This window comes from Zosterops lateralis, assembly GCF_965231275.1.
Source record: "Zosterops lateralis genome assembly, chromosome: 12".
Taxonomy (NCBI): domain Eukaryota; kingdom Metazoa; phylum Chordata; class Aves; order Passeriformes; family Zosteropidae; genus Zosterops; species Zosterops lateralis.
This window is the reverse complement of record NC_139772.1, coordinates 8,058,899-8,072,003: the sequence shown is the minus strand read 5'-3', so window position 1 is coordinate 8,072,003 and position 13,105 is coordinate 8,058,899. Positions and strand designations below refer to the sequence as shown.

General features: G+C 42.6%; 1 protein-coding gene across 5 annotated transcripts in view; it reads left to right on the top strand.

The window, feature by feature from the left end:
- Positions 1–13,105, top strand: part of ZNF423 (zinc finger protein 423) — a 227,100-nt gene that overhangs the window by 55,375 nt on the left and 158,620 nt on the right. For all 5 annotated transcript variants that reach the window (XM_083870152.1, XM_083870149.1, XM_083870150.1 and 2 more), the window contains one exon: positions 11,905–12,105. In XM_083870152.1, the coding sequence (XP_083726278.1) occupies positions 11,905–12,105 (201 nt within the window). The remainder of the gene's footprint in view (positions 1–11,904; positions 12,106–13,105) is intronic.

The following is a 13,105-nucleotide window of genomic DNA, read 5'->3' as shown; positions in this document are numbered from 1 at the left end:
CCAGGGAAATGAGAAAGAGCAGGAAGTGGCAGGAAACTTCCTGACTCATCCCTTGCTGGCTTGTGGTGATCTCCTGGGTGTATCTGCTGGGCAGGTTCGGTGTGTGTTTGTGCAGCAGGAGCTGGCCAGGGGCACACAGGAGGGAAGACTCTGCAAAATCCAATGCTTCTCTAATAAGTTGGCCACCTGTTAAATACCCTTTCCTGTACTGCATAGTATGATTTTCTTACCTCTTTCCTGGTTGAGAATCTTGTTATAACAATTGCTTTTTTTTCACGTCCATTAACTGAATTCTTTTGCTGTGGTTTGTATCCCTGCACCAAGACACGGTGCCCAGCTTGGTGCTTGGTTGTGCAGAGATGCACAACAAGGCCTGGGGGTAACGTTTCTGAAAATTTGCAAGCCCTGCTCTTCTGGAGCCATTTGGACACGTAGGTGCCCAGCTCTCATTAATTTCCAATTTCATGGGTTTTTACTACAGTCTGTTGCCACTTGTGAGTATTAGCCCCCTAAATCACTTGGGCTACCCACAGATGTCCCTCCCAGCCATAGCTGGAGCAGTGTAGAGGTGCTGTTTTCCCAGTTTCTGCTCTCTGTGCTGGCAGTGCCCAGCTTGGAAGGCTCCCCTTGAGCAGCTGTGTGAGCCTCTGCCAGCAGTAACTGGTTGCAGAGAGACTTGAGCATGTTTGGGAAAGCATGGCTTTTTCCTCAGGTGCATTTGAAACACCTTTTTTATTATTATTAATTTTTTTTTCCAGCAAGCCAGATTTGTAGAGAGCAGAGAGAGCAGGTCATTGAGGGCTTTTTCTTCCAAAGATGATGTGGGGTATTTGATCAGGCCATAAAACCCACAACTAAGCTGTGATCCAGGTTCAACCCTCTGTACCCTGGATAAAAACAGGAGTTTTACCCGAGAAGCTGACTCCACAAACCCGGCCCCACTGAAGCCTCTCAAGTCTTTAATCACAGTTTTGAAGACTTCCAGGCACAGTTATCACAGAAGTGGGTCCCTTCTGTGCTCCTTCAGCCACACATTTGTCATTCCCGATGGAAAATGATCCAGGCAGGTTCTGAGCAAACCAAGACCCATGAGAAGGTCAGTGAAATAATTATTGCTTTCTCTAATTTGCCTGTGTTTTTCTTCCTACCCCAATACATTTTTTGCTCTTGTTCCACTTTTTCCCTCTGTATTGATCCACCCCTTGGTTCCTGACAGTTTGCAGAGGGCTCTCTTATTTTTTCAGTCCTACTGCTCTGGGGTTTTTATAAGTGTAAAAGGAGGAATGTAAATGCGACCTGTAGGATCCTACCAATTTGTTTTGTGAAAGGCATTCCTTTCCACTAAAACTTTTAAACAAATCCATATTTAAAGTATGGGAAAAGTGCATTTTGAAAGGAAATATATTCAGGGGCCTAAGAGGGTGTTTTTGTATGCAGTCCTTGCTCTGCTTACATGTTACTCCTGTGAGCACACACCGAGGGCTGTACACTGAAGACACAAATTCTCCAGGACCAGAACTTCCTGCAGAAAGGACAATTCAAAGTCCTGGACCTTATGGAGGAACAATAAAGGAATCTGCATTTTGAATTAGGCAAAGGGATATCAAAATACGTAGTGGCATTTATTGCTTATGGTAAATTACATCATCTGTAATTTTTCTCTCTTTGATAATCAACAGGTTTATTTTAATAAAGAGTTCCAGCAGCTGCTATTTTGAGCAGAACCAGTCAATACCTTATTTTTGCTTTTGATATGCAGCTGCAATAACAAGCCACATGTGAATTTTATTAAGCCTTCTGAATATTCTGTCTGTTCAGGGAGCTATAGATTTAAGTTTTGCAGATATCTGGCTTTACCTTGAAGTAAAAAAGCGCCAAACAACCAAAAAGCCACAAAAAGAAAAAAATGAAAAAAGAAAATCATTCACACCATTTCCTCAAAGAAAGGAAAAGGTTTGTCATGCCTATGGATTAAAATGTGATTAAGAAGTCCCATGTTAGCTGTGAGTGGAATTCCACAGAACTGCTGGAAACAGAACACTTTTCTTTAACAAAGACTTGAAAAACAATAAGTTGAGTTTTATTAAAATATTCATATACCTAAATAAAGTTTAAGTCCCATTTTTCTTCTGAAAAGTTACATGTATTTACTAGAGTATGATGGTCAATATTATTTAGCAGTTGTATATGCAAGTGAAAAGCACAATTTTATGATGAAGTGCTCTTCACTCTGAAGTTAATTCTTGCTGTATTCTGAATTCTTTGTGCATATAAATGAACTTTATATCTAAAATGCATGCATCTAACATAGATTTTAGATCTGGTTTGATTTGAACCTCATTATTGGAACTGAAGGTGGCAGTTACTCCCATTGAGATGCACCTTTGGAATCTGGAAGTGGACAGCAGCATCTTTTTTCAGAGGCAGATAATGTGTGGCATGGCAGTCACAAATCTTGAGTAAGTGGATAGAGTCTTCTGCAGATGACCATCGAGGAATTTGGGTGCAAACAGGTTTTCTGATTTGGATGCCACAGAGATGCACAAAGCAGATCTACAGGGTTTTGAGCCTGTCCTTTCCAAGGAGAAGGGCTCAATGTAAAAGGGGGTGCCACTCTCTTTGCAGCTCTGTGGGGGGACAGTGTGTGTCCCTGGCCTGGGTAGGGCACCCTGAGGGTGGCCACAGTCAGTAGCTGGGAGCTGTTCCAACCAAACACTTTGGCACACTCTGGACTGCTCCACTCTCTGCCTTCCGTTGCGTTCCCTAAAATTCACTTACTATGCTTTTTGTGTCGGGAAAGTGTTTACATCCCATATTTATCCTGTTAAACTGGCTGCCAAACACTGAAGAGCTGATAAACACTATGTGCTGTTAACACTATAAAGTACAATCCCACTGCTGCTTGCATGCAAATAAATAATAATAACTCAGCTCTTTGTCCGCTTTTTGGCGTGTAAGTGCATTTGTCACATAGCATAGTAACATCTAAATCATTTTAGTAAGAGCACTAGAAAGGCTGAAACATTACCTGCAGCCACGATTAAGAGGAAATTTTACTGTTTGGTGGTGTTTATATGATTTCTTTATTTGATTTAAAAAAACCCTCCACTTTTAAAATTATGTGATCCTTAATTACTGTTGCTGGCTTTCAGTTTTTAAAAACCTTTCACTGAGCATTTCACCTTCCTAAGGACTGAGGGATTGGCCTGTAGGCTAAAAGTTACTGTGAAATACTCATTAAATCTTTTCTTGCAGCCATTACAGACATAGATATCTTTTTAATGTGCTTGGTCAGTTTTGAGGCCACTATTTTTGTAACTACTCATAAATCAGTAGCAAGTATTTTTAGTGTCATCAGTGAAAGGTTAATAGAAGTCCATAATTTTCAGACATATCTCTTTCGATTAGCTGCTCAGAAATTTCTTATAAAAGGGGGTGTAAATTGTTCCACTCCAAAAACTGGAGACTGTGTCCAATTTGTGCATAAATTGAAATTGTCTTTCTAATAGACTCTTTGGAAGGTGTGGGGTTGCCTTCAAGGTAATGATTTAAACATAAACTGACCCTTGATGAGGGAGCTGGAGTTTCAGTTTAATGTGTTTCTGCAATTTTCCTTTGCCTTCAGTGCCTTCAAATTCCACACAAATAATTCCTTCATAACAAGTGCCTTTTCAGAAGATGTATGCTGCTGACAGTTAATATAAAATTATTGCCCCTGAATGCATTTTCGTAATTACTTCCCAGAGAACTGTCTTTGTGTTAGAAGACATTTCACACTTTAGCAACATAAGTGTTTGGGGAGAACATGAGTAATAATTACAGGCAGTCTTTCAGTGAAAATAAACGTAAAAAATTATAAAAAAAGCTAATGTTAAAGTTGGTTAGAGACAGTGAGGAACTTATTCATCACATTATGCCTGTCTGTATATTTTCCAAGTTTAATAACCCTTCAGTAACTAAACTTAAAAAAAGCCATAAAGAACAGAGAAGCTGCTTTCTAATTTTAAGCAATAATGAAAAGTGACATGCTTCTAGAGACAGAATAAAGAAACTCAATCTGAATGCTCCTATAGGAGATTTCTGCTATAATGGAAAATTAAATGGCTCACAGTTTGATCAATAAAAAAATTAACAGTATTTATTAAAAGGTTTCTCTAGTATGTTGACTAAAGGATACTATGGAAGCCTTGATTCAAGAAAACGAGGGTTGTAGGGTGAGTTTGTGTATGTGAGTGGGATGTGTAAGAATCACTGACTGAGCAAAACCAGTGGGTTTCAGGTTAGATGCTGGATGTACATGGTCACACTGTTCTCAAGAGCTTGGAGTGCCTGTATAAATAGACATCGTTCTGGGAGTTGCTGCACACAGCCCAGGAGCAAGGTTGGATTTACATGGAGGCAAAGATGGCAGAGTCTTGCTTTCACAGGATAAAACAGGGCAATTATACCATACATACATATTTCTGAATATAGGTATGGTGCATCTCTATAGCAGAGATAACAATATAGAGATGTGGGTGGGCTCAGGTGGAAGCAAGGCACTGGCAGAGGCAAGAGGTTTTTGTGTGTGTTGCCCATTCTGTGTGTGATATCTATGACTGCTACAGCAGAGGAAAGTGCAATGAACTGCCAGTCCTCAGCTGCATGTTCCTGCCACTTTCCATGCCTTTGAACTCCAGGTAACATTTGAAGTTTTCTTAAAACTGCTGTTAATTTCAGAAAAATTGCATTCTATCTGAAGGAAGATGGACATTTTCCCTGAGAAGTGTTGGTGTAAGTAAGCTAAGAGAAGGCTGCTGAGAGGCAGCTGTGGGATGTGCAGGGCTGTCAGCACCAGTTCTGTGAGTGGTGCAGGGCCAGCAGAAGCAGGTGCAGTGTTGGTGCTGGCACCAGTTATTCCTGGAGTGCTTGGAACTCCTTTCTCTGAGAGAATATAGAAGGAGGTGCTATATCCTACTAAATTAGCTTTTCTTTGCCAAGCTGAAGAATGCTGAGAACTGTCCATTTACTTACAAATTATTATGATTTAATACAAACTGGAGTGTAATAAGGCTCTGTTGTGAAATCTTTCCATGTGCGCTTCCTAAAAATCTCTGACTTCTGTATATTTTCTTGTTAACACCCTTCACATAAAATAGTATTACCAGTGTAATCTGTGCTTTATCCCGTGGGTTGTAATGCAGAGATACCCAGTACTGAACACTCTCCCTTTTCCCCTGCCTTTCCAAAAGAAGCTCTTGCAGCCACCGTTGCTGCTTGTTGGTGGAGGCTGCTGTCAGAGCCAGACAAATGACAGCTCACAGAGGCTGCAGTGGCCAGAGCCCTAGGAGGGCATGAGGAGGTAACAATATGCAATTTTCATGGTTCGAGGGTAGCCTTATCCTACTGTTCTTCATTACAGTACTGCAGTGAGATCAATTTTATTAAGTTGTAAGTCTTAGGAGGCCAACACCATTAACTACATGCTGGATCAAATAATTTTTTTGGTATTATGATTGTTTCTTTCCCCTTGTTGAGGGAAGGCAAGATCTGATGTGTGGATCTCTTCAGCCTGAGAGAGGCATTGAGTGTCAGCAGGATTGTGTGCCTGCACTTTGCTCGCTTGCCCTGTCATGTAGTCATCCCATGTGATTTACCATTGCATGAATATACTGTGGTGTTCCATGCATTATTCCTTTCTGGCTCTTTGTTTTTCAGCTAGGCACCTTTTTTCTTTACCACATGTGGTTTGACACCATGTGAAAGTGGTGTGCTGCACTGCGTGATGGAGGACCAAACCTGCTTGCCTTTGATGCACATAGTGATGATTTGATGTGTGGAATGAGCTGCCTTTGATACCTGGTCCTGGTCCTAGGGCTGGGATGCAATCCACTCTTTCTGACCTGGTTTGCTTGGCTGGAGCAGATTTTTGGCAGCTTTGTGTGGATACGGTTGCAGAGGTTACAGCAGATCACAGGAGGGCCCTGGCCCATTGAGAGGTAGCACACACACATATCTGTGTTCAAAATGGAAGTGTTTAGAAAAGACATTTTTTGAAATGTTGAGGAGTCACAGAGTGGGAATACCCAGCAAAGGCAAGACTTCATCCTATGATGAAAATTCCAGTTTAACTTTGTTTGTGGTTTAATTAGTGAAACACTAGTGACTTTTTTGGCATTTGTTCATTCTTTGATCGCAAGTACAGACAACTTTGGACTCTCTTTCTATGTTACAGAGCTAAAGACAACGCTAAAATGTAACAAACCACATAAAAGTAGAAACCTCCCCCACACTGATTTGGCATTTGACGCTGAGCAAAACATTCACTAACAAACGTTTAGATTAGGCTTTTCCTTTAAGTCATTTGTCTCTTTTGTTCTCACTTCCTAATTATGGATGAAATTTCCTTTCCTTTTGTCTTGCACGGGTAGCCCTGCAAGCCTCAGGGCAGGAAGGCTGCACCCCTGGGTGGGCACTGCAGGGCTCTGCCAAGCCCCAGGAGGTGTCAGTTGTTTCCCAGCACCCATCCCTCCCCCAGCAATTAGCTTTTATTTCTTCAGTGCCATGTACTTTTATCACTTGTCCTGCATCTCAGGAAAACTTCTAGAAAAAAAACTGTAGTCCTTTGTGAGATCTTTGTTTGGTTTTGTTTGGACTAAGATGAGGAGTGAAGAGATGCCTCTTTCCCGCTCTTCATTTTACATTTTGCCTTCCAGCTGCCAGACCTGGACAGTGCATGTCTGTGTGTGTAGATGTTTATGTGGTGCTCTGCAGAGTGTGACTTTGCAGCCTTAGCTCTGTGTGGCAAAGTTGCTGGATTAGAAAGTGCTGTCTAGTACTGCATCAGTGGGTGCCTGCTGAAAAGAAGCCCCACAACTGGACCTATTTAAAGCCAGGCATGACCCTGCACTAAATGGCATGTTCCTAAGAGCAGCCCTAGTTTTAAAATAAATCCCAGCTTCAAAAAGTCTATAGGCTTAAAAAAAAAATTAAAGAAAAGCCCCAGAAAATTTACTGGCTCAAAGATAGAAAGGCTTGCCTCCCCTGTATTGTGTTGACAGAATAAAAAATTTAAACTGTCCATAATTGATTCCACACATGAAAAAATAAGCTGAGGTTGGTTTCTTTTCAATTCTTCTGGCCCATGTGTTGCAAGGTCTTACATTTTCCAAGTGTTTCAGTGGAAACTGTAGGTAGGCATCAGCATCTTCCCACTATGGCTCTGGCCTTGCTGTGCCTGCAGTCCTGCCCCACTAACTGAAGTCCCCAAATCAGTTTGTTGTGGCTCTCGTGGCTGGGCTGCCACTGCTCCTGGGCTGAGGCTGTGCCACGCTAAGCTCCAAGCACAGTCCCAGCCTGTGGCAGGGCTGCCTGTCCCAGGCTGACTGAAGCAAGGGAAATCTGCTCTTGACTTGAGCGAGGCCTGAGCTGAACATGGTACATGTAATCTGTTTTCAAATATTTGGCTCTAGGAGTGAGTTGTTCCTGTAACAGAGCTGTTTTGAACACAGCTCAGAAGGCATTTCTACTGACTGCAACTTTCAAACTGGGCCTTTGGGAGTTCACTTTTTCAGCTTTGCCAAGTTTGCCACATTCCTTGGACCACCAGGTCAGGCAGGAATACTCCCAGTTCTTGCTATGTCTCCTTTGAAATAGTAACTTTCTAGAGTATAAGCTGGCTTGTATAGAAAAAATAAGAGTCATTAACAACATTAACTTTAGTGGCAATTAGAATAACATATTCCTGACTGTTGGCCAGATTGTTTAGGTCATAGGGTAAAATATTCTTCTTGTGTAAAGCCCTGCAGACCTTCCACTGTGCTACAGGGGGAAAAGAGGGGGGGGGGGGAAGAAAAGAAAAGAAAAGAGAAAAGAAAAGAAAAGAAAAGAGAAAAGAAAAGAAAAGAGAAAAGAGAAAAGAGAAGAGAAAAGAGAAAAGAGTCCCTCCACCCTGTTTCCTGATGTTTGGGTTAGTGAAGTATAGTTTTAAGACTGGCCTCTCAAATTGTATCTTGTCTTACTAATAAAAGTAGATTGTTAGAACCATCATTAGATATGGCAGACTCATTTAAAAATTGCTCATTTAAAAATTGGTAACACCAAAGTGTTACCCCCTCTTTGGAACTGATTAGTGATCATTTATCCTGATCATTTATCCTGGTGCTGCCAGCAGTTCCTTTCTGCTGGCATTTGCCCCAGCCTTGTGCTGAGCACCCCACACTGGTGTGAGCTGTGTGCCTGTGCTGTCCTCACAGTCGTGTTTGGTGCACAAATTCCTCCAGGTTGGTAACTATGATTATTAGGAATTTTTTTTAAGCAATCTAGAGAGAAACTACTTACTATCGAATAAAGCTCACTAAAATCCAAGGCTTAAAAATGGAATCTGAAAAACTAGCTGTGGCAGTAAATGTATCTATCTGTGCTTGATGCCACAAGGCAGCTACTGATCTTTGGAGACTGCAAAAGGTCCTGTTGGCCCTGGCAACCAAGAAGCCCCTTTGCTTGGTGGTGCACAGATGTGTCCTCTAAGAGCCAGGCCCAGCTCCAAAGCCACCCCTGCTCAGGGTGCCAGCAGCACCTTGGCCTCCTGTGGTGACCCAGACCCCTCTGGCAGTGTGCTTGCACCCACAGGCGAGGTGCTCCTGCAGCTCTTGCCAGCAGGGAAATTGCAGGTTAAATTTGTGAACTGCTACAGCAGAGCTCTGCAGAAATGAGCTCCTGAGGAATGCTCGTGGCCTGCTGTCCTCATCAGGGAAACTGAGCTCATTGCGGGAGCAGCTGGGCTGTGTTTGAAGCTTTTCCTTGCTGGCTGGACCACCCATTCCCATCACTGCCTGCTTGTTTTGCTCCCCTGGGTGAGGAGTGAGTGTCTCCCCAGGGCCGCCCGCACCCCACACACCCTGCTGGCAGCCTGTGGTCAAAAACCCAAGGAACAGCATGGATTTTCCTCAGCAGTGTTTGGTATTTGAAGGCAAGCACGAAGCGTGCAGCTCTCAGCAGAGGAATCTGAAGACCATTTTGTTTGAAGGACAGTAACACAGAGGTGTGGCAGACATGTACAATTCCTTCAACTCGCCAAAACCAGGGAAAAAATCCCATTGTAAAGCAGTGTTGCATTTGCTAAACAATTTCTGCAAGCTTCACTCTTGTGTTATTTGACATATAACTCTGTCAAGCAACGACGTTTTTAAGAAGTTGCCTAGAGGATCAGATTTCCCATTCAACAGGGAATTAAAAAATGTTTCTGGAATTTTGCTTTGCAGTGGGGAATCTATTTTCTTATCTCACATTGTACAATTTATTTTTCCTAAAGCAGTGTGCTAAATTATTTGTTATTGTTGGACTCGGTCGAGCAGCTTTATCCCTGGTGTAGTCACGAAGTATTGGAGTAAAACCAAGGATGAATTTGTCACAGTGTACTCACCAGATCAGCTGGTCTTTAGGTTAACTCTCAAAACAGCATTTCTGCTAAAAATATTAGTGAGGGTCCCTTTATGCTCCCCAAAGTTGCCTAAAAGCTTTCTTCTTCAGGCTGTGGTGAAGTCAGTTCAGAAGTGCTTCCCGAGGCCTTTGCCAGCAGGCAGCATGGAGTCAGGTGCCAATTCTTTAGGTTACATTTATATACTTGGACTCTTTTTATGGATTTCTGTCATAAAACTGGAGAGCTGACATTCTGATTTATTAACTATCAAGTCTGCAGGACATAGGCTTTAAAAAGATTGAATGAGCTAAAATGATTGTGATTGCAGACCAGAATGAGACACTGTATAAAGGTGTGCCAAGTAAATATGACAAAATGTAAGTGATAATTTGCATATATACATTAAATGATGTGTGAAATAAAGCAAAGCTAGCATAGGTCTAAAAATGACTTATTCTTTGGTGAAGCAGTAATATAAGAGAACCAGAATTGTGGGGTTTTTTCATTAGAAGACATTTTTATTTAAGGAAGAGTCTATAAAATATGAGGTTCAGCTAGTGGCATTTTATTGAATAAACATAGTATAGCTGATGACTTACAATATGGAGTGCTTAGTGAGTGATACTTTTTATAACTAAATCCTTAAATTCATTACTGCTGTGTAAGTGGCATATCTGATTTGTTAAGATGAATATTATGTCTCGCCCTTAATGGAAATTTTGTAGTAGAAAGGTATGTATAATTTAGCAGTAAAAGAATCTGAAAATGTGCAGATCAGTTAACTGCTAAGAGGGAGGCTGTGACACACCAACGCAGGCACTGATTTTTAATATTTCCATTGCAATTGGAAGGGTACGTCATGTTACGAGTGCTCCATGGAAAGCTGCAGAGTGTTTTACACCAGTTGATTTATGTTACCATGCACGGAGCAGAAGATGGTATGAAATGTACTCTGGTAGCAGAGCTGTAGTAATGTGTGTGTCTGAATTGCAGTGCTTGTGGTAACCAGTTTTGGTCTTGAATAAATTTTATTTTCAGCTTTGCTTCATGTTCTCAGCATTGGTTGTCCTTAATCTTTTTGGCGCTGATCTGATTTTAGAAACAATTCATCTCTCTGTTTGCTAGTACTTCCTTAATGGCTTAAAACCCAAACACATCCCAAACCAACAAGGTGGCATCTCCCTCCTACCTGGCTGAGGGCAGCTCCTGGGCTTTTGGGGTCAGCCAGGGTGCAAGGATCTCTTCTGCTGGCAGAGTTTGTGGTTCTGTTTCACTCTGAATGACTTCCCAAGTGTTCCCATCATACTGACAGGGTGTATTAAGAGCATGAGTGCTTGTGGAGGCAGGTGAAATAGTGCAGGTGTAGCACCTGGGGTTGTATCACCTTTCTTGGGGAACCTGTGTGTAGAAGAGGCAGAGGCAGCTCTGTTTCAGCTGGTCACCAAAGCCTGGCCACCATGGCTAGTGTGCCTAATGGATGCTTCCCTGCTGAGAGGGCAGCAGGGACTCAGAAGGGAATTTTCAGCTCTGCAGCCTCTCCAGAGAGCCCAAGCAAGGGTTGTCTGCAGTGCTGCATGGACTGGCTTCAGGCACATCTGGAGGTCCACTGTGGCCAAGGGGGTGTCCTGGAGGCAGGAGGATGTGGCTGCAAGCTTATCTCTCACCAAGGCCACTGAGGGTGTCCTGGTGGGAGCGAGCAGCTGTCCTGCCACCCACCCCATGGCCAGTGGAGAGCCAGCTGCCCACGGTGTGGAGCTGACACCTGCATGGCCCTGGGCTGCTTGACCCCCTACACTGGGGAGTTTCTGGGGCTGTCAGAGAGCTCAGTCTCCTTGTGCACAAATGCAGATATAAACCTGGGGGGGGCTGGCAAAGATTTATGTGCTAGCCCACACTCCGGTCACAGACCAAGATAAAAAATATTGGAGAGACCTGAAGGTCAGATGTACTGTGTCTGCTCTCAGCTAGGTCAGCACAATGTCAGGCTCATCTGCCCAACCAAGTGCCTCTCATTAGTTCAGCAAGACCTCTCATGTCCTGGGGTATGTGTGTGCTTTGGGATATTCAGCTAGAGCATTTTTTTCGCTTGTTGTTACTAATATTGGGGCTTGGGGGCGGTGGGAAGAGGAGAGCACTGAGAATTAAAATTCAGCACATGCCTTTTCTTCGCGGGCTGTAATTAATCTTGCCAATTTTTAAAGCTTTGAGAATCTGGTTAAGTGATAAAACACTAACAACTTTATATGACAGAGTTAGAGGCTCCCGCTATACACCCACCAGAGAAGATTAGGAGAGAGTGTTTGCAGGATTCGCACTAAGCAGCAGAGAATACAGTTGAGAATTGTTGCACCACATGATATAAAAACCACATTAATATAATGAAAGGTGTCGGGAATAATGTGAGAGCGGCTGTAATTAAATGTATCTTAATAAGCGCAACATCCTTCTTAAAGCTCTTATTCTTCAGACCTCTCAAACTTAGAGGATGTTCTTGCTGTTGGCAGGTGGCCTGGGAGGAGAGCTGGAGAGCGAAGCGAAGGACAGCCGGGCCCTGGAAGAGAGGAACAGTGTGACGAGCCAGGAAGAGAGAAATGAGGAAGATGAAGACATGGAGGATGAGTCAATTTACACCTGCGATAACTGTCAGCAGGACTTCGATTCACTGGCAGACCTGACTGAACACAGGGCACACAACTGTCCTGGAGGTAATGTTAAACTAGCTTTACAGTTCTGACAGGTGGTTAGCTGGGTAATTGGACATAGCAACAGCTTGAGGCCTCAAGTGAGATTAAAGAATTAATAATGTAATTTTACAGTTAATGTAATTTTATTGTGGTGCCTTGGGCAGCCTTTGTTCACTCCTTTAATAAAATTAAAATAAAAGCAACAGCTTTCCAATTGGAATCTGTCAGTAATTACGTTAGACAAAAATGTTTTGGTTTTTTTTAATGCTAAAAGTTTCAGGCAGGTATTTTTCCCTCTCTCTCCAAATGCAGGAAGATTTAAAAAAGTTAAATGGCTGAAGTGTGCAAAACTTCCAGGAAAAAAAAGGCCTCTGAACCCCTGAAAGAACATGATGATTCCTGAGATTAAAATTCATAGTGCGAGTTCTGTAATCCCACCCTAAAAATACAGCATTCTCCCTAGGTTATTATTACATTGCCTTTTGAATTTTATGGAAGTGAGGATGGCATCAGCCTACGCTGATCTTGATTTTACTTTCTGCAAAGTAAGAACAAGCTCAGACCACCGGTGTGAACAATTGCAACATACCTTGCTTTTCCAGGGCTTCCTCTGCATGGCCGGCGGTAGCAGCAGGTACTCAGCCGCGCACGCTAAGCCGATTTACAGGGGTAGGAAAAAGCTTTGCAGATTTTACCAAAGATTAAATAAAATCTTAGGAGGGGGAGCGCAGAATATGTGCATATGTATTTAAATCAGGGAATCTTATCTTTCACCTTCCCAGAGTTGAACACTCTGCCATCACGTCTTCCTCCACACTCATCTAAATTATTTTTAGGCAGTTGCTGTTATGGCAGACGGGTAGGTCAAGGCTGGCAGAAGGCAGAAGGGTTAGTTTCTCCTCTGGTGCAGCAGTATCCCATCATCTTTCCCCTGAGTGCATATTCCTCCTGGCCACTTAATTTGTTTTGTAATTAGTCTATGTTTTCTGCTCTCCTTTTTGGGCTTAAGTAAAATGATGCT